Here is a 19,768-nt window from a genome sequence, read left to right on the forward strand (position 1 = left end):
ATGTTCATTGACTATAACGATGGTACCTAACATGATCAAAACGACCATTTACTCATAGAATAATTCTTCGTCAGACTATACTTATCTCATGGTCGAACTCCAGATTACCATGGTCTCCTTTTGTTGGGAACCAGATGATGAACAAAAAAAAAAAACTATTTACCCATTTAAATTTGTTATCCGACTCTGACAATGCCCCTTACTTTGCCTGTCTTGTTTATTGCTGTCGATGCAGGTTTTAAAGATGGAAATTGACATACGCAAGACCCTAAATTATGACATGGGCAACCCCACTATCAAGACTTTTCTAAGGCAAGAGTGCCAATTTTTTTTTGTTATTCTTGTTGCATATGTCAATTTTGTAAACATATTTGAAAGGACAATAGACTAATTACGAGTAGTTACTGTGATGCAGCGAATTTAAAGAGTTTGCTTGTGAGGCAAAAAAATGTGAGTTTGATTTATCATTATCTATTTTTCGGACACTTCCAAAGCGTTGTTAAGTGTCGGTTCTGACAGTTGTTTATTTGTTTTTGTTTTTCCTTTCTTCCAGCTGGCTGTAGATTTGAAGTTTGAGTTCTTAAGTGACTATCTTGCTGAGCTAAGTTTATTGGATTATGATTGTTTGAGGTTCCTGTCTTCTTTAGCGGCAGCGTCTGTTATATGTCTTGCTAGATTCATTGTTTGGCCTGAAACTTATCCATGGGCAAGTATTTGATGAAATTGTAAACCTACCTTTTATGTAAAAGTATTAGTATTATCAGATTGACATATATGATTCAATGCGTTTATGAAGTTCATTTTTTTGTTTGTGGCAGATTTCAGCCTTGCAAGAATACTCTGGGTATAAACCTATTGAGTTGAAAGAATGTGTTTTCATCTTACATGATTTGTATATGGCTAGAAGGAAAGGGTCATTTCGAGTTTCTCGAAAGAAATACAATCGGGACAAGGTGATTATTTTTTCAACACATATTCATTAGACTTTATTAAATTATTATGGCAAGTTTAATTAGATTGCATCTTTATATTGTAATTTTGAATGTGGCTAACTTGCCATCACCTCCTCATTTACCAAGTTATCTGTTTGAAGTAGAGTGACAGAGTTGGATGAAACTAGTAACTTTTTGAAGTGGTTCAATGATTTTGCACAAGAAGCATGCTACAGAGCTGGTATATGACTTAAGTTTGAAGTAATTTCAATTTTGTGGAGGTTATATGGTGAATGGAAGTCAACTTAATTAGCTATTAAGTTTTGGTCAAGGCATCTACACTCTTTTTTTTTTTGGGTGCAAAATTAGGTAATGAAATTGCAGTAGCCTTACATCAAGCTGCAATTTAACTTGTAAATTTTCACTTTAGAAACACTTTAGAAATTACTTACGTCATTTCACTTTAGAAACACTTTAGAAACAATTAGGATGATGTGTCTTTGTGCTCACCTTCAATGCCATTTTTTTTAGTAAATGGGTGCCGGCCTTCAATGCCTTTTTTTTTTTTGAAGAAGTTAAATTAGCCCACCCAAATTGACATCAGAGAGAATCGAACCTGAGACCTCAAGGAGGAGCACATCCTTCAATGCCATTACATTAGTGTGTTTCGTCCATTAAATTGTAAATATTTTTCAGCTAATTAATCAGCCTGCTCTAAGCAACTTAGTGAGCTAATTGCCAGGTGTTTTTTATGCTAATTTTAGGCTTGTTTGTGAGTTAGATTTTGGATGAAAAAATCTAGCAATAAACAATTTTACACATGCAGAGGAAAAATGTTTGATTTATTCTAGTTACACTCCATCAACTTTCACTTATATCCTTGTTTGACAAAAATATTTTTCAACTCTTTTCAAAATTTCAACCTTTACCCTTTTGTAATTTCTCTTTCTATTCATCTCCTCCCCCTTCCTCTCATTTATCTATTCCTTTGTATTTATCTTCGATACGAACATACGACACTGGTAATATAAAAATTATATGACACCAACACCGCTACATATATATCAATTTAGTTATTATAATTGAATAAAGTATTAATATTATTTATAAAAGATCTAAATTGTGAATCAAATTATATAAATGCGCATATAAATTTAGCAATTTATTTCATTAAAATAATTTTAAAAAAGATAATATAGTATTTGATCTTATTTATGCACCTACTATTGAAGAAGCTAAAAATGTTATAAATTAAATGTCTTTAATTCCTCATTGACAACATTGTTTCAACATATCTTTAACCCTTGTAGATGTGTCAGAGATGTGTTCAAGATGAGTATAAGATATACCGAAGCAAAGAGAAGAAAAACAAAATTATTTTGAATTCTTATCTTTGTTTATCTGACATTTGTCGTAGAGTGTCATATGGGTGTTCGACATCGATTCAAGAGTGTCGAAGCAAATTATTTTTTTGTGGACACTTGTCTAAGATTTTCGACATGTATCGTACAAGTATCATACACGTGATGAACACTGCGACACACCTAATCTTAAAGGTATCCATACTTCAATATCTAATGTCTCGATAACCTTTTACCATATGAGGTGGACTTACTTGACAAAGGTTATTTTGTTTTGTTTATAAGATAGATTTAAAGTTGAAAAATCAAATAATTTTGGCTAACACGTACTAATATAAAAATTATATTGATGAAACTTCTTATTCTTCATTGTCATCTTGTTCTTGTTCTTGTTTTGTATCTTGTCAAATAAGTCTTCAATTATTGCTCCCTCTTCACCTCTCATCAGCAGTTCCAACGAGTCTTCCACTTTTCCTTCCTTTTGAATATTCATGGAGTTTTTTTTTTTGTTTTTATCTCAAATTTGTTATTTTACTTTGCACTTAAATTTTTTAACAATTGCTACTCATCTTATTTATATAATTTTAACTCTTCTTGGAATCATTGTTTGTAACAATTTTTTTTTTAAAGATAACAAGAAACAAACTTTGTTTAGAGAAAAAAACAATTTTTGTTTAAAAAAAACAAACTTTAGATTTCCAAATAGATAACATTAATTAGTTTTATTGAAAAAGATAAAAGTAATTGACAAATGGTATATTTAACAAATAGTAGTACCCTTAAAATACTAAAAGATAGTTAAATAGAAACAAAAAATTCACCCGCTTCAAACTTCAAATTCAAAAACATAAGAGGCACAAGTGTGCTATTTATATAAACATTCTTCGTTCTCTCTCTCTCTCTCTCTCTCTCTCTCTCTCTCTCTGCAAGAACATTAAGAACAGCAAGAAGATGAAGACTCCCGCTGCAAAGAGGGAAGAAAACGTAATGTACACGTATCTTCGATCAATGGAGGTAACACATTTGTTCTACAATTCTACAACTATCTTCTCCCTCAATTCCCTCTTCTTTTTTTTAAGATTTTATTTTGTTTTTCTTAGTTGGAGGAAAAGAGAAGACCAATGAAGGATTACATGGAGATACTTCAGAGAGACATTACTCCAGAAATGAGAGGAAATTTGGTGGATTGGTTAGTAGGAGTTGCTGAAGAATACAAGCTTCATAATGATACACTTCATCTTGCTGTATCATACATAGATATATTCTTATCTTCTCACCCTATCAGAAGGATCAACCTTGAATTGTTGGGTGTTTCATCCTTTTACATTGCATCGTAAGCCTTTTTCACCACCTTGAGTATTCAATATACCTTTTCTTTATTTTCTTGAACATTAATGTGATTGATTTTTCTTTTGAATTATAAAGGAAGTATGAAGATATTACCCCACCCCACGTGCAAGATTTATGCTTTACTACACGTGATAAATACAACAAGGAAGAGGTAAATTCTGATACTTTGTTTGTGGAAATTGTGTTGTAGTTGAATTTAAAGATTTAATTTTGTTCTGTGACTGTGTACATGTTAATCTAGGTTCAAGAGATGGAAAATAAAATACTCAAGACCCTAGATTTTGATCTGAGCAACCCTACTGTTATGACTTTTCTAAGGCAAGAAAGTGCCAAATCTGTTTGTTGGTTATTCTGTTTTTGGAAATGTCATTTATGTGAAGAATATTGAGAGTACAACAGACTAATTATGTCTAGTTACTGATGCAGGAAGTTTAACGAAATTGCCTGTGCGAAAAACGATGTGAGCTTGATTTTTTCATTATTTATCTGTTTTTGACATTTCAAAAGCGTTGTTAAGTGTTCTAATTGTTGTTTATTTGGTTTGTGTTTCTTCAGGATTCATATTTGCAGTTTGAGTTCTTGACTACTTATCTTGCTGAGCTAAGTTTATTGGATTATGATTGTTTGAGCTTCTTGCCTTCTTTGGTGGCGGCGTCTGTTGTATTTCTCGCTAGAATCATTTTTTGGCCTAAATCTCTTCCATGGGCAAGTATTTGATTAAATAGTTAATAACTTGCCTTTTATGTAAAGTATTAGTATTGCTGAATTGACATATATGTTTCAAAGCATTTATTCATGAAGGTTTTATTTTTTCTGTGGCAGACAACAGCCCTGCAAGAATACTCTGAGTATAAACCAGTTGAGTTGAGAGAATGTGTTCTCGTCTTACATGATTTGCATACATCCGAAAAGGGAGCGTCGTTTAAAGCTATTCGAACGAAATACAAGCGGCACGAGGTGAATATTTTTTTATACCATTCCTAAGGCTTTATTATGGCAAGTTTAATGACATGATATCTTTTGATATGTAACAGTTCCAATATGTGGCAGACCTGTCTTCGCCTCCTCGTTTGCCAAGTTATCTGTTTGAAGTGAGGGAGTTGGATGTGGTTCCATGATTTTGCACAAGAAGCATGCTACATGGGCTGGTATATGACTTAACTGACAAGTTTCAATGCTGAATTTCAATTTTGTGGTAGTAAGTTATGGTCAAGGCATCTATACTGTTTTTCTTTTGCCTGGTTAGGTATTGAAATGGCAATAACCATACTTCAAGTTGCAGTTTAAGTTGTAAATTTTCACTTTATAAATAACTAGAATATGGTGTGCTTTTGTGCTGACTTTCATTGCCATGACATTAGTGTGTTTCATCCATTAAATTGTAAATATTGTAAATAGTAAATATTTTTCATTGTCAACCTGCTCTAAGCAGTTTAGTGAGCTACTTGCTAGCTGCTTTTATCAATTTAAACACTCCAGATAGATCTTTTAGGGTCTGATTTGGTGATATGATAGCTTCAAGATATATATGATGAGATATAGCATGGACAACTTTGAATAGAGTTCCCTGGTGATATGATAGCTTAAGGTCATAAACATTAATACCAACACATCTACAGCATTTTATTTCAGCAGCATTTCAAACTTTCTATAGTTTCCCAGAAAACATGTACACAAAGACCATATTTCATGTTTGAAGTCAACCGTGAGTCCGTGATTAGTTATTAAGATATTTGACGGGAAAATTGAGAAAAATAATGTTCAAGTAGTTGTCCTTCTCTTGTGTCTGCAACTTACAATGCTCCACTCTTTCCGAATAGTTCAATCATCAATGTACAAGACTCGTTTCATAACATTGGTTGCAAACTACACTGGGGTTAGAACTGTTAATTTCATGACGATCTTCAGTAATTATATTTTCAACTAATGTACAATATCAAATTAATTTCAATTATAATAAAACTATCGTTACCTTTACTAGGAATATATTCAAGTAAGTAACTTAATGATGGAAGTACTCCCAAGAGGATATATTGGTGTCTATAGCTTGTCCAAACTGAGCAATTACTTTACTATTAATGTCAGCCTCTGCAGTCTGCACCATCCCCCTGGGACTAGTTTGACAATCACGATCGATGTCTGCAGTGTCCAGAAGGGTTGAAGTTGGTGCTCCCGTATCAACAACAGTAGTAAGTGACCGTTGATCCCTGATTGCAGAAAAAAGAGTGATAAATAATTTGATGTGAATTTATTTCGGACAGATGAATGTAACAGTGCCAATAAAAAGTGCATGAGACGAGAGGGGTCATAAGCATTCACATAGTTCAGAATCATAACAATCTTAAGTCTTAACAACAATCTTGAAGGGTACTTTTCATCTAAGCGTCTAAAATTTGTTGGCTAGATACTTGAGTTAGTAGATTTGGTTAGGAACACAAGCATATGATTAATCTGATATCCTATATGAGAATGGTTTCACCAACTTGTCCATTTCAGTTTTCTGTCTGTACTATTTAACATATGATAATAATATGTATATATATATATATATATATATATATATATATATATATATGTATATATATATACATATATATATATATATATATATATATATGTACATATATACATATACATATATACATATATATATGTATATATGTACATATCTACATATATACATATATACATATACATATATATATGTATATATATACATATATACATATGTATATATGTATATATACATATATACATATATATACATATATATACATATGTATATATACATATATACATATATATACATATGTATATATACATATATACATATATATACATATGTATATATACATATAGATATAGGGAGCCCCTAATATGGACCTCTTTTTTAAGGGTCCACCCATGATCCTCACAAATTGACCGGCAATAGTGAGTACACTTCGTTTCCAATTTACATGTTACTATCACTTTTCCATTTTTGCCCTCCATTTCTTCATTTCACGTTGTACACTCTCTCCTCCCCTGTTGTTAAAAACAGTTTCCTCCTTTCTTTCATTGATTTCTTCGTTAAAAACCAGAGAGATGGTTTAAGATATCTAGATTAAAAAAATTAGCAGGTTTTGAACCCTTGGTCAGTCGCGGCCTTCAATGTCACCGCCATATCCTCCGGTCACTTTACCCACTCCGATTCCGGAACCACCTGTTTATGACATTTTCTCTGCATAACTCCCAAGGACGTGTCTTCTAACCAGAGAAAACAAGCCATTGATTTTGTTTTATTCTGGTCTACGAACTCGGTTCTAGATTTGCTACAAAGTCGATTATCTTGAAGATGTTGACAGTGAGCGTGAAGGCGTTTGTGCTTCTATTTCTCAAACACAGATTGAAAACAAGACGTTTCATGTTTATGGTCTATTTTAAATGGTAGCTTTGCAATGGAATCTCTACTTCAGAGGGTTCCATTTATTCTTAAAGAGAATGAGGATTGGGAACCATCATTTTGGATGACAAATTGAATTTGAATTTAATTGTAGCAAGAATGTCGAATTGAAATTGTAGAAGTAATGAGTAATTTGAAATTGTAAGAATGATGAATGAGAATGAGGATTATGAATTTGTTGAGAATTGAATCATTCATTGTTTTCTGATTGCAAAAACTCCCCAATAAAAAGGAGGAGGAGGGTGTACAATATGAAATGAGTGGGGAAACAGAAAGTGATTTGTACCCACTATTGCCGGTCAATTTGTGAGGACCATGGTTGGACCCTTAAAAAAGAGGTCCATATTAGAGGCTCCCATAGATATATATATATATATATATATATATATATATATATATATATATATATATATATACACATATATATATGGCAGCCCGGTGCACTAAAGTTCCCACATATGATGGATCCCACCATATATCTTTATTTATATGTATTCGAGACATATGGGAATGAAAACTGTATTAGTTACAAAACTCCTTGTTGGCGATATTTTTGCCTAACACATTGAATGAGGAGAGCAAGGAATGTTAAATTATGACAGATAAATCTCTGTATACCTAAAGAGCTAGAATCCTACTCGCCTAGCGAGACAATACTTGACGACATCCACGCATAAAAAACAAGTAGAAATGTGACATGTGGTGTTGCATATCACCCCCACTTCCTGGGTGACATATGGTATCTTGTGGTCCAAGAAAAGCAACACGTGGAAAGGCTCGACAGTTGGAAAATTCGCTAAACATTTCTTTTGAAGGAAAGAAAATTCGCTAAACATAATCACTTGAAATTCACTAAGCTAAATTTTTTGAGATTAAACCTAAACCTTTCTTCAGCTGCAAGTTACCTCTGTGTAAAGCTCTTACAAACTCAACTTATTCCAAACTATCAGAGCTTGTTTCAAGCCATCAAGGCTTTATTCAACTTCTGACTTTGTTCTCCATTCCTTTCTTTTCAAAACCTGAAGGTTGTTTTACAAACAAATCTTCCTCCAATGGACCATTAAGGAAATCTGATTCAATATCTAACTAACTTAATTCCACCATTTCTTACTTGCCAAAGAAGCTACCAATCTTATTATCTTAATTCTTGTAACTGGAGCATAATTTCATTAATATCTAGGCCTAGCTTTTCCAAAAAAAAAAAACTTTTGAAAGCAAGCTTTATACTTTGCAACTTGGCCATTTGTTTTCATTTTGGTTTTGAACATCCATTTTACTTCAAAAGCCGCCTTCTTATTAGGCAGATTTTCTAACTAACATATATTGTTCTTTTGAATTGAACTCAATTCATATTCCATTGCTTCTTCTGGGTACTTTCAAGTGCTTGGTCAAATGCTACTGGTTATGTTTCATCCATTAAAAAAAGCTACAATAAGTAACCTTCTTCATTTATGGCAGAATCAGAGAATACCACAAAGTCATTAAACCTTTGAAGTAATTGCGTTTCTCTATTTGACCTTCTTAGTTCATTTACTGAATATTGTTCATTCTAGTCGCATGATATCCTACCGGCCATTACCATAATATCTATCATCAAGCTTCATTCTGGTTTGCTCAGGGGCTTGTATATAAACACAGCGAGCCAAAAATTCTCAAGTGTTTCACAGTAGGTTTATAGACCTCACATGCTTCTTTAGGTGTAATATATAGTAATACCATCATCTCATGGTTGGACTCCTATTAAGAGTATAAGTTGTTGTTGCTGCCACTGCATCATCCCATAATAAATGTTTTAAAGATGACAAACATCTTAATTACCTTGTGTTTTTGAGTGTGTTTAAACATAAGAAAGCATAACAAATGACATTTTACACATGTATCAAATGATTTTTTTTTTAACCTACAATTATTTTATGTGAATGATATAGGCTCAAGTTATGATCCAAGCCCAAGACTATGAATGGGATTGGTCCAAATGATGATCCAAGCCCAATATTGTGATTGGTAAATCCACTTTTGTAGCAAAACACGTGTCCATGGTGCATGTAAGACAAGTTGCATATATCATAAAATGCATGGTGGCAAAGTGGATGGTTGCATGCATTGACATGTTGCAAGATGCAAGTGGCAAGTTGCACACTTGGAGTTTGCATGAAAGACAAGTGGCTTGTTGCATGTAAGGAACCAAGTCTTACCTCTCCTATAAATAGCAAGCTCATTTGCACGATTTCATCATCCCATCACATCTCATCTCATCCCATCAAGTAGTAATACAACAACAAGATTAGAGCTTGTTGAGAGTGAGAGGAAAAATAAGAGAGTAAATATAGTTTCTCATGTGAGGTTTCTCCTAGTGTTAGTATTCTCCTATTTCAAGAGAGAGGGTAATTTGTCTCTCCTTGTATTTAGAGCGAGGTCTTGTAATTTCTTCCGCTAGTGAAAGTTCTCCACTCTTGCCCCATGGATTTCCCCTTATATTCCAGGTAAATTTTGTGTGTTCAGTTCCTCTTTTCTCATCTCTTATTTTAGGTGTGTGGTAATATTTTGTTACTCTGATATCCAACATTTTACACATGCATCAAATGACAAAACCCATAAAAATGCATCAAATTCCATAAAAATGTCAAACTTTCTCCAATTTCCAATACATTTTATTACACAAACTTTCACAAAAAGTTACCATTTAAAAAAAAGAAAGAAAAGGGTACACCACATTTGAGTTATATCCTTTGCCGTTTCCAATTTCTTCTTCTCTACAGTGACAAAATCAATCCTTGTGAAAGAAATGAAACTAAAAAGAATTGAAAGAAACGAAAAACCCTAAACCGTAGCACCTTCCCTCCTTCTTTCCAATGGCGCATGACCATCTTCCGCCGGATACACTCGACGAAATCTTCTCCCGTTTACCAGTACAATCACTTCTCCGATTCCGATCAACCTCGAAATCACTTCGATCCCTAATCGATTCCCACAACTTCACCAACCTTCACCTCAAAAATGCCCTCAATTTCAACCTCTTCCTGCTTCACAACAACTCGATTTCCCTAACCTAACTAAATCCATGATTCCAATCAACCATCCTTTCACCACCAACATCGATCCTGTCATGCGCAACAGCGTCATGACTGTAACGGCCTCCTCGCCATCTCCCATGGCAAAATCGCTTTCAAGCATCCTTATGACGCCAACGAAATCACTTTCTGGAATCCTACCACCCGTAAACATCGGATTATCCCTTTTCATCCTCTTCCTTTCCCTAACATTATCAAATCAAACAACATCGGATTATGTGTTCACGGCTTCGGTTTTGATCCTTTAACCGCTGATTACAAACTCCTCAGAATCTCTTGGATAGTTGATCCAAATTACTCTTTTGATCCACAAGTGAGACTCTTCAGCTCCAAAACTAACTCCTGGAAAATAATTCCCAGTATGCCGCCGTACGCTTTTTACTATGCTCAAACCATGGGGGTTTTTGTTGAGAATTCTATTCACTGGATAATGACTCGGAAAATGGATGGATCAGACCCTTGTTTTATTTTCTCATTTAATCTATCACTTGAGATTTTCAATGAGTTTCCTCTTCCTACTGAAATAGATCAAGTGATTAATTGTAATGAGAGTTTTGAAATTGATGTTGCTGATTTGGAAGGGTGTCTTTGTTTGACTGCGAAATATGAAAATACTAAATTTGATGTTTGGGTGATGAAAGAATATGGATCTAGTGATAGCTGGTGTAAACTTTTTACTTTAGTTGAATCGAGTTTCACTTTTTCTTTGAAATCTTTGAGGCCTTTGTGTTATTCTAGTGATGGAAGTAAGGTTCTGTTGGAGGAACATTATGAGCAGCTGTTTTGGTATGATTTGAAGAGTGAACAAGTTAGTTATGTTGAAGGAATTCCTAATTTCGATGGAGCTATGATTTGTGTTGAAAGTCTTGTATCACCTTTCTTATCTGTTGATAATTGCAGGAAGAAGGAGAATCGAACAAGCAAGAACAGGTACTTCTTTTTTATTATACGAGATTTTTTGAGATTTTGCTATGTATAATAAGTTAATGTCAGTTCAATGGACCAATCATATGATATATGTAGTTAAATTCTATGCTAAAGGTCAAATTAAATTCTTATTATAGGACAAGGATTCTCTAATTACTTTGAACTCTCTACCTTTGTTTATGTATTTCACAATGTGTGGATGCTTGATTTCAAAAGAAACAAAAAAAGACAATGCATGCTATGTTTCGGTTTAAGAGTTGCTCTTGTTATATTCTTGAACTTACTTTGATGAGATTCACTTTTTTCCACAGGGACGACTTCTTGTCCCGAGGATTTAAATTGAGACTGTAAGGGATGGAAGGAAGGACCTGTGATGTGCAGCTGAAACAGGATGATCAAGTTGTTTCTTGTGATGTAATTAGTCACCTTGGTTTGTGGGAAAGGTTGAAGTGATAATGAATGGAGTTGCACCCATTTTTATCTCTCATTTTGTATTGTATGTCTGAGATCACATTTATCTCTCTGGTGTAAAAATCTAGGGTGGGAAAAATTTGATGATGAATCCTCTCTCCCTTTGGCTTTTCTAAAAGGATCTTCTGCTTTTATCTTTTACTTCTAGATTGTAGTACTGTTGAGCAGATGTGGAATAGTCCATATTTCCCTTTATGATATTTGTAATTGAAACTCTTTGTACTTGTTACTTCTGTGTAATTGAAACTCTTTGTACTTGCTACTTCTGCAAGTAATTGAAACTATGTTAGTCTTATATGTCCTCATATTGTCTGTTATGCTCATTAAATTCAAAAACTCTACAGATGATACTATTATGAGCATTTCCAACAAGATATTTGCTCATATTTTCTGTTATGCTCATCAAACTTTTGGCACAAAGTGACTTTTTCTTTGGAAGTGTTATACAATAACCAACCTCGTTTTGCTTTCATAAGCATGTCCAACAAGATTGTTTAAATCAGGCGCTACAAAACTAAAAAAAATATCATAAACGAAAACCAAAAGTATATACTTTGCAACTGTGACCTGACTATACAACGCCGAAAACCAAAACACTATAACAAAATGAACGTGGCTTAAACCTGTGCATGAACTAAAACAAGGGTTACAATTGTTGTGCACAAATCAGTATATAACTAAACTACATACATATTCAATTTATCCTATGATGTTTTCTCAAGCATGCATATTATATTTCGTTAGAAACAAATCATAGAACATCAACTGCGCATCATTTGATACCTTAAGCTCACACCATCGGATACCAAGTGCATATATTACTTAAGAAATGCAACTATTTGGTCTCACATTGTGTCTCCACATTGTTCATCTGTGTCATCCAGAAAGAATACATGAAAGACACTTCATTACGTATAATCTTTTTATATGGTATGCGAATTTTGAGCGTCAAAATTAACGGTCTCAAAACTCAATGTTAAATCACTAAAAATCCATACAACGACATCATGTAAAGATTTGATTCATACATAATGCAACAAATTAAATTAAGATTTTTGCCCTAAAAACTACGATTACTCCCACAACATATCATTTACTCCAAACTCTACATATACAACATTTTCATTGAAGAAGCTAACAAATTGATTATGAGTGAGGCATTCATTGCATTAACAATAAAAGAAAATAACAACATTATGAATATCCCTAAACAAGCTTAACTGGTTTATCATTTCTTTTGAAAGTTTATCTCATTGTATTTACGAATGAAGCATTCATTGCATTAACAATAAAAGAAAATAACAACATTATGAATATCTCGAAACAAGCTTAACTGTTTTATTATTTCTTTTGAAAGTTATCTATTGTATTTATTTTTACCCTACCGTGTTAAGAGTTAATCCACGTTGGAAAAAAATAATTTGAACTTGTATTTTGGTCCAATGGACTAAGTTGTAATCCTTCGGTGCGAAGGAACTAGCTACTAGGTCGGTGCCAAAATGTATGTTTAAAACTTGGTGGTGAACTATAAATCTCACGTGTTTATCTCTTTATGAAAAACTTTTCTGTCTTTACTATTGTGAAAAAGGTTTTAACAAAGTATGTTTGTTCCCTTTAAAATGTTTGCAAATCTATGTTTAAGAAAGAGATTTTGTAAAACAAAATCCAAATCGTATACTTTTTGTGTTTTTCACTACTTTCATATTCCATTAGTCATCTATAAACAGAATTTCAAGCCTAATTAAAGCCAACAACACTATCACCACTTCCTCCTCCTTCAATGGGAAGTGAATCCTTCATAACACTTAAAGTTATGTCCATAGGATCGCTGGAATCACCTCACCAAAAAGGTTCAATAATTTAGCCTTGTAGGAACCTTACATAATGTTTTCTACGTTGCATTACATGATTACACAACCTCATAGCCTCCTTCCGAATAACGAACTTTCTTGTTATGTCTGAAGAAATATTCTCTTGTTGAGTTTTTCCATGCGCGGTCGTTGGAGATTGAGAATTTCATTAAATTTGTGTTTCATATAAATAGTCGTTTTTAGTCTCTATAAAATAAAATCGCAATTTTTAGCTTATGTAAATTTTTCGTCAGCATTTTTAGTTTTTGTAAAGTTTTCCATCAGTATTTTTAGTTTTCGTAAAATTTTCCATCGCCCTTTTTTGTCCATAGAAATGTCAAAGGAAAATGTTATGGGGACTAAAAAGTGCGGTTTTATTTTGTATGAATTGAAAACGAAATTCTGAATATTTATAAGAACCAAAAACATATTTAACTTTTTTTCCCATCTAATTATTTTATGGATAAATATGTTTTTGGTCCCTATAGATATATAAACTTTTCGTTTTAATCCCCTTAAAAATTTTCTTCGACTTTTAGTCTCTCAAAATCCCATCTAATTATTTTATGGATAAATATGTTTTGTTCTCTATAAATATATAAACTTTTTGTTTTAATCCCCTTAAAAAAATTTCTTTGACTTTTAGTCTCTCAAAAGTTTTCATTCACTACTTTTGTTCTTTACTTTTAATTCAACTCATTGGTTGCCTTCATATTTCTAATAAATTTTTTCAAGAATGTTATAACAATCTCTCAAAACAAAAAATTAGAATTTTTAACAAAACATGAATTAAATATAATTTTTTAAAAATATATTTAATTTAAAAATTATAAAAAAAATATATTTAATTCATGTTTTGTTAAAAAATTCTATTTATTTTTTGAAAATATTTTTATAATATTCTAAACATTCATAGAAAATTTCATTCAAAAATATAAAAACTACACAAGAGTTGACTTAAAACTATGAACCAGAAGTGATGATGAAAAAAATTTAGATTACAAAAAGTCAAAGAAAAAAAGACTTAAACAAAAATTGATATATTTATAGGACTCAAAAATATATTTAATCCATTATTTTGAGATGAAAATATTGCTACGTTAAAATTATGTATTCAATTTTTTGAAATTTTTAAAAGTTATTTTTTCATAGCCAAAATTTATATATTTTTCGATTTTTTATAACAAATGCCTTACAAACACATATTTTTATTAGTCGTGTGTTATTTAGACATGTGATTTTCAACACAATATCTGAATGTAATATATCATTGAGCGTGATTAATGATCTCAAAGAGAAAGAACAACCCGAGAAGATGGAAAAACAATTAACACTTGCAAATTCCATATAAATATATATGTATTTACTCTGAGAAGATGGAAAAACAATTTAACACTTGCAAATTCCATATAAATATATATGTATTTACTCTGGTTTCAATTTTAAACAACTTTTTACTTTTTAGATTTATTCAATAAATAATATATGTGATTTACAGTAGGTTTCACATGCTTCTTTAGGTGTAATAGTAATACCATAATATCTCTTGGTTGAACTCATAATTGAAGTTTTAAAGATGAGAAACATCTTAATTAACTTGTGTTTGAGTGTGTTTAAAGATAAGAAAGATTTAAGTCATTATTCATACATGTTTCACTCAATGAAATCATTTGGCAAGGGAGAATAGCAGAGTATGACGAAACATCAAACGATTAATTAATGAATATGACAATTATGTGTCTTAACAATCATTCAACGCATCTGTAAAACAACATATCATTAATTGATATACAAATTAAATTCTGATTTTTTCTTTGAGGGGAATTAAATTATGATTTTATTAATTATCTAATTGGTTTTTTAATTTATTATTATTGGTTTTTTCTTCTTAAAAAAGCAGTATTATTGTTGGCTATATATAGTATATACAACAATTATTATTGGTTTTTTCTTCTTAAAAAAGCAGTATTATTGTTGGCTATATATAGTATATACAACATTTCCATAAGGAAAAAAAAAAACACATGGTTCTTAAATCTTAAATGAATGAGTAGTTACGATAATCTCTCTTTGTATTAAAATTTCAAAATAGTTTTTGATTGTTTCAAAATAGTCACCAGCACAATATATTTTTTGAGAGCGCCGTTCCCAATTTCTTCTTCTCTACAGTGACAAAACCGTTTTGCGAAAGAAATGAAACACAAAAGAAAGGAAAGAAACGAAAAACCCTAAACCCTAGAACCTTCCCTCCAATGGCGGATGACCATCTTCCGCCGGAAATACTCGGTGAAATCTTCTCCCGCTTACCAGTACAATCACTTCTCCGATTCCGATCAACCTCAAAATCACTTCGATCCCTAATTGATTCCCACAACTTCATCAACCTTCACCTCAAAACTGCCCTCAATTTCAACCTCATCATCCTTCACAACACCGATATCTACCAACTCGATTTCCCTAACCTGACCAAACCCATGATTCCACTCAACCATCCTTTCACCACCAACATCGCTCCTGACACTAATAACAGCACCATGGCTCTTATCGGTTCATGTAACGGCCTCCTTGCTATCTCCAATGGCCAAACCACTTTCACGCACTCTTACGACGCAAATGAAATTACAATCTGGAACCCTAACACCCGCAAACATCGGATGATCCCTTTTCTCCCTCTTCCTATACCTAACATTCTTGAATCTGACAACATCGATTGCGCCTTATGCGTTCACGGCTTCGGTTTTGATCCTTTAACCAACGATTACAAACTCCTCCGAATCTCTTGGACAGTCGATCTAGATTACTCTTTTGATCCACATGTGAGACTCTTCAGCTCAAAAACTAACTCGTGGAAAGTAATTCCCAGTATGCCGCCTTACGCTCTTTACTATGTTAACAGCATGGGGGTTTTTGTTGAGAATTCTATTCACTTGATAATGACACCGGATATTAATGGGTCAGAACCTTGTTTAATTTTCGCGTTTAATCTATCACTTGAGATTTTCAATGAGGTTCCTCTTCCTGCTGAAATAGATCAAAAGGTTAATTGTAATGAGAGTTTTGAAATTGATGTTGCTGATTTGGGAGGGTGTCTTTGTTTGACTGTGAATTATGAAACTACTAAAATTGATGTTTGGGTGATGAAAGAATATGGATCTAAAGATAGTTGGTGTAAACTTTTTACTTTGGTAAAATCGTGTTTCCCTTTACCGTTGAAATCTTTGAGGCCTTTAGGTTATTCTAGTGATGGAAGTAAGGTTCTGTTGGAAGGAACTCAGGTTTTGTTTGAGGATTATTATCAGCAGCTGTTTTGGTATGATTTGAAGAGTCAACAGGTTAGTTTTGTTGAAGGAATTCCTGATTTCGATGAAGCTATGATTTGTGTTGAAAGTCTTGTACCACCTTCCTTCCTTGTTGATAATCGTAGAAAGAAGGAGAATCGAACAAGCAAGATCAGGTACTTCTTTTTTATTATACGAGTTTTTTGAGTTTTTGCTATGTATAATAATTTAATGTCGGTTCAATGGACCCATCATATGATATATGTAGTTAAACTCTATGCCAAAGGTCAAATTAAATTCTTATTATAGGACAAGGATTCTCTAATTACTTTGAACTCTCTACCTTTGTTTATGTTTATGTATTTCACAATATGTGTATGCTTGATTTCAAAAGAAGCAAAAAAAGACAATGCATGCTATGTTTCGGTTTAAGAGTTGCAGGATTCCTCTTCTTTAAAATTAGATTAAAGAAAGAATTTTGTTATCAATTGCTTTTTTTCATTCATTGATTGAGATCTTTACTCCTAAATAATTATTTTTACAAGCTTATTTCTGAATGTTGAGACTATTCCACCCTGTTGTGGTATGTAAAGAGAAGAAAGTTGCTGTTTAGAAATTGGCCTACAATGATATTACTCCAAATTATGCATAGTTCCTTTCAAAAGCATGGTTATTTTATCAACTATTCTTTTGTGATATTTTCAAACTTACTTTGATGAGATTCACTTTTTTTTCACAGGGACGGCTTCTTGTCCCGAGGATTTAAATTGAGACTGTAAGGGATGGAAGGAAGGACCTGTGATGTGCAGCTGAAACAGGATGCTCAATTTCTTTCTTGTGATGTAATTAGTCACCCTGGTTTCTGGGAAAGGTTGAAGGGATAATGAACGGCCCATTTTTATCTCTCATTTTGAATGGTATGTCTGAGATCACACTTATCTCTCTGGTGTAAAAATCTAGGGTGGGAAGAATTTGATGATGAATGGTCTCCCTTTGGCTTTTCTAAAAGGATCTTCTACTTTTATCTTTTACTTCTAGATTATAGTAATGTTGAGCAAATATGGAATAGTCCATATTTCCCTTTTTGATATTTGTAATCGAAACTCTTTGTACTTGCTACTTCTTCAATTAATTTCAAAGATCTCTCTCTATCTCTCCCTCTCTCTCAATTTATCATTTCCATTATCTCTAAATTCCAAATTCTTACAACATATGCTTATGAAAGCCTGATGAAGTTGGTTATTGTATGACACTTCCAAAGAAAAAGTCACCTTGAGTTAGAAGTTTAAACACTGTATAGGGTAATACTAATGTCTCTCTGCATCATATAGGTAGAACTTAAAAGAATCAATTCTAATTTAGCAGCAAGTCAAAGTGTTGTTATATAGCACATTTAAATGTAACTTATAAGTGTGACCATGAGGTGGTCGTTTATTGACGTATAAGTCTGGGGTCATGACTCCATTAAAAATCTAGGCTTATCTTATCATTGGTATAATAATAGTTCTGTATCTTCTGTTGTTTCCTAGTGGAGTTTATGTGTAAGAATAAGTGTTTGATGTATTTAGTCGAAATTTTAGGCCAAATATATAAACTTTTTTTTACCGACTTTTGCTTGAGACTGGAGTAGCATGTGGTTTAATTTTTTTGAATATTCAAGCAACTACCAGTTATATGGTTTTTATTGGCAATTCTGTTAATTAAGATATCTGCATGTAATATATTGAAAATATGCCTAATAGTTTTCACTTTTCAGCATTATGAAGACCTTACTAATACCACCAACCCATGTTTTGTCAATTAGTTGATTTCTCGTTTTTATCATATATCCTATATACTTTTCATTTCTTGTCACAGGCAATTTGTTTAACTATATTAGGCGTATGTGTGCTCATATTTTCTGTTATGCTCATTATATTCAAAAACTCTACAGATGATATACTATTATGAGCATGTGCAACAAGTTATGTGCTCATATTTTCTGTTATGCTCATTAAACTTTTAGCTCAAAGTGACTTTTTCTTTGGAAGTGTTATACAATAACCAGTCTCATTGTGCTATCATAAACATATCCAACAAGATTGTGTAAATTAGGCGCTACAAAATTCCAATAAATCATAAACGAAAACCAAAAGTGTATACTTTGCAACTGTGATCTGACTCTACACTGCTGAAATTCCATGAGATTAAGTAGGCATCCATAACAGTATAACAAAATGAACATGGCTTAAGCATGCACATGAACTAAAACAAGGGCTACAATTGTTGTGCACAAATCAATAACATATACAATTTTCTAAAATAAAAAACATGCATCTAGAAGATTGAAAGCACAAAGAGCGAATGAATCATTGGAGAATCTAAGCAAAGAGAATAACCTGAGCACAGAAAGATCACATCCATCGAGGTAGATTTGAATGAAAATGGATATGAACATAAATCTAAATGAACAGAACCTGCATAAATTCTGTTAATCATAGATAATCCAACTTGAAGATGAGATTATAAAAAGAAGTTACAGAAGTAAGAGAAAACAAAAAGTGGAGATTCATTTAGATTCGGTTTTATTGTATACTTTTTTCGGTTTGATACGATTTGGATTTTCGTTTTTATCAGATTTGTCTAAACCGCTTACACCCCAAACTCTAATATCTTCTACTAAACATCACTTACTCTAAAGCTAGAAATAATTTGTATTTTTTACTCGTTTAGGAACCATGATGACAATGTCTCAGGTAAGAGGATAATGGTTATTTATTCACTTTTGAATATTAAACAAATTGATATTGTAAATCAATATTTAAAATGGTTATTTTTAAAAAGTAATTTATAGATGCTTTCTTTGCCCACTTATGCTGGAGAATGTTATCCAGAGTTCTGAAACTAATATTTTTCCCCCAACACTTTAGTAATCAAAGACTCAAGTCTTTCGTCCAAGGTGTAGACTATGTTGGCATCAAGTTCATCTAGAAAACAATGATCCATAATTAATTTGACGATAACAAAGTATATGAGAACAATTTATAGTATGATGTTTTCTCAAACATGTAAATTATATTTCGTTAGAAACAAATCATAGAGCACAC

The 19,768-nt window shown here is 32.4% G+C and overlaps 2 protein-coding genes, 1 long non-coding RNA gene and 1 pseudogene across 4 annotated transcripts; all 4 read left to right on the forward strand.

The window, feature by feature from the left end:
• Nucleotides 1-3,099: 3,099 nt before the first annotated feature.
• LOC146942130 (cyclin-A3-2-like) lies at nt 3,100-4,352 on the forward strand. Its single transcript, XM_085758033.1, has 5 exons — nt 3,100-3,307; nt 3,394-3,626; nt 3,719-3,794; nt 3,885-4,103; nt 4,199-4,352. The coding sequence occupies exons 1-4, from the start codon at nt 3,245-3,247 to the stop codon at nt 4,029-4,031; spliced, it is 519 nt and encodes a 172-aa protein (XP_085614159.1). The 5' UTR covers nt 3,100-3,244; the 3' UTR covers nt 4,032-4,103; nt 4,199-4,352.
• A 112-nt stretch (nt 4,353-4,464) lies between these two features.
• On the forward strand, nt 4,465-4,983 carry LOC146942131 (uncharacterized). Its single transcript, XR_015033547.1, has 2 exons — nt 4,465-4,600; nt 4,678-4,983. It is a non-coding gene; the product is annotated as an uncharacterized LOC146942131 (long non-coding RNA).
• Nucleotides 4,984-9,839: 4,856 nt separating this feature from the next.
• Nucleotides 9,840-11,584, forward strand: LOC146942132 (F-box protein CPR1-like; annotated as a pseudogene). Its single transcript, XR_015033548.1, has 2 exons — nt 9,840-11,086; nt 11,395-11,584. The product of XR_015033548.1 is annotated as an F-box protein CPR1-like (transcript).
• Nucleotides 11,585-15,466: 3,882 nt separating this feature from the next.
• LOC146942133 (F-box protein CPR1-like) lies at nt 15,467-17,833 on the forward strand. Its single transcript, XM_085756078.1, has 2 exons — nt 15,467-16,858; nt 17,422-17,833. Exons 1-2 carry the CDS (start codon nt 15,657-15,659, stop codon nt 17,459-17,461), a joined length of 1,242 nt encoding a protein of 413 aa, XP_085612204.1. The 5' UTR covers nt 15,467-15,656; the 3' UTR covers nt 17,462-17,833.
• Nucleotides 17,834-19,768: the final 1,935 nt, after the last annotated feature.

The sequence above is a fragment of the Medicago sativa genome, chromosome 3, assembly GCF_051527215.1.
Source record: "Medicago sativa cultivar Bolivia chromosome 3, Bolivia_mono, whole genome shotgun sequence".
NCBI classification, from domain to species: domain Eukaryota; kingdom Viridiplantae; phylum Streptophyta; class Magnoliopsida; order Fabales; family Fabaceae; genus Medicago; species Medicago sativa.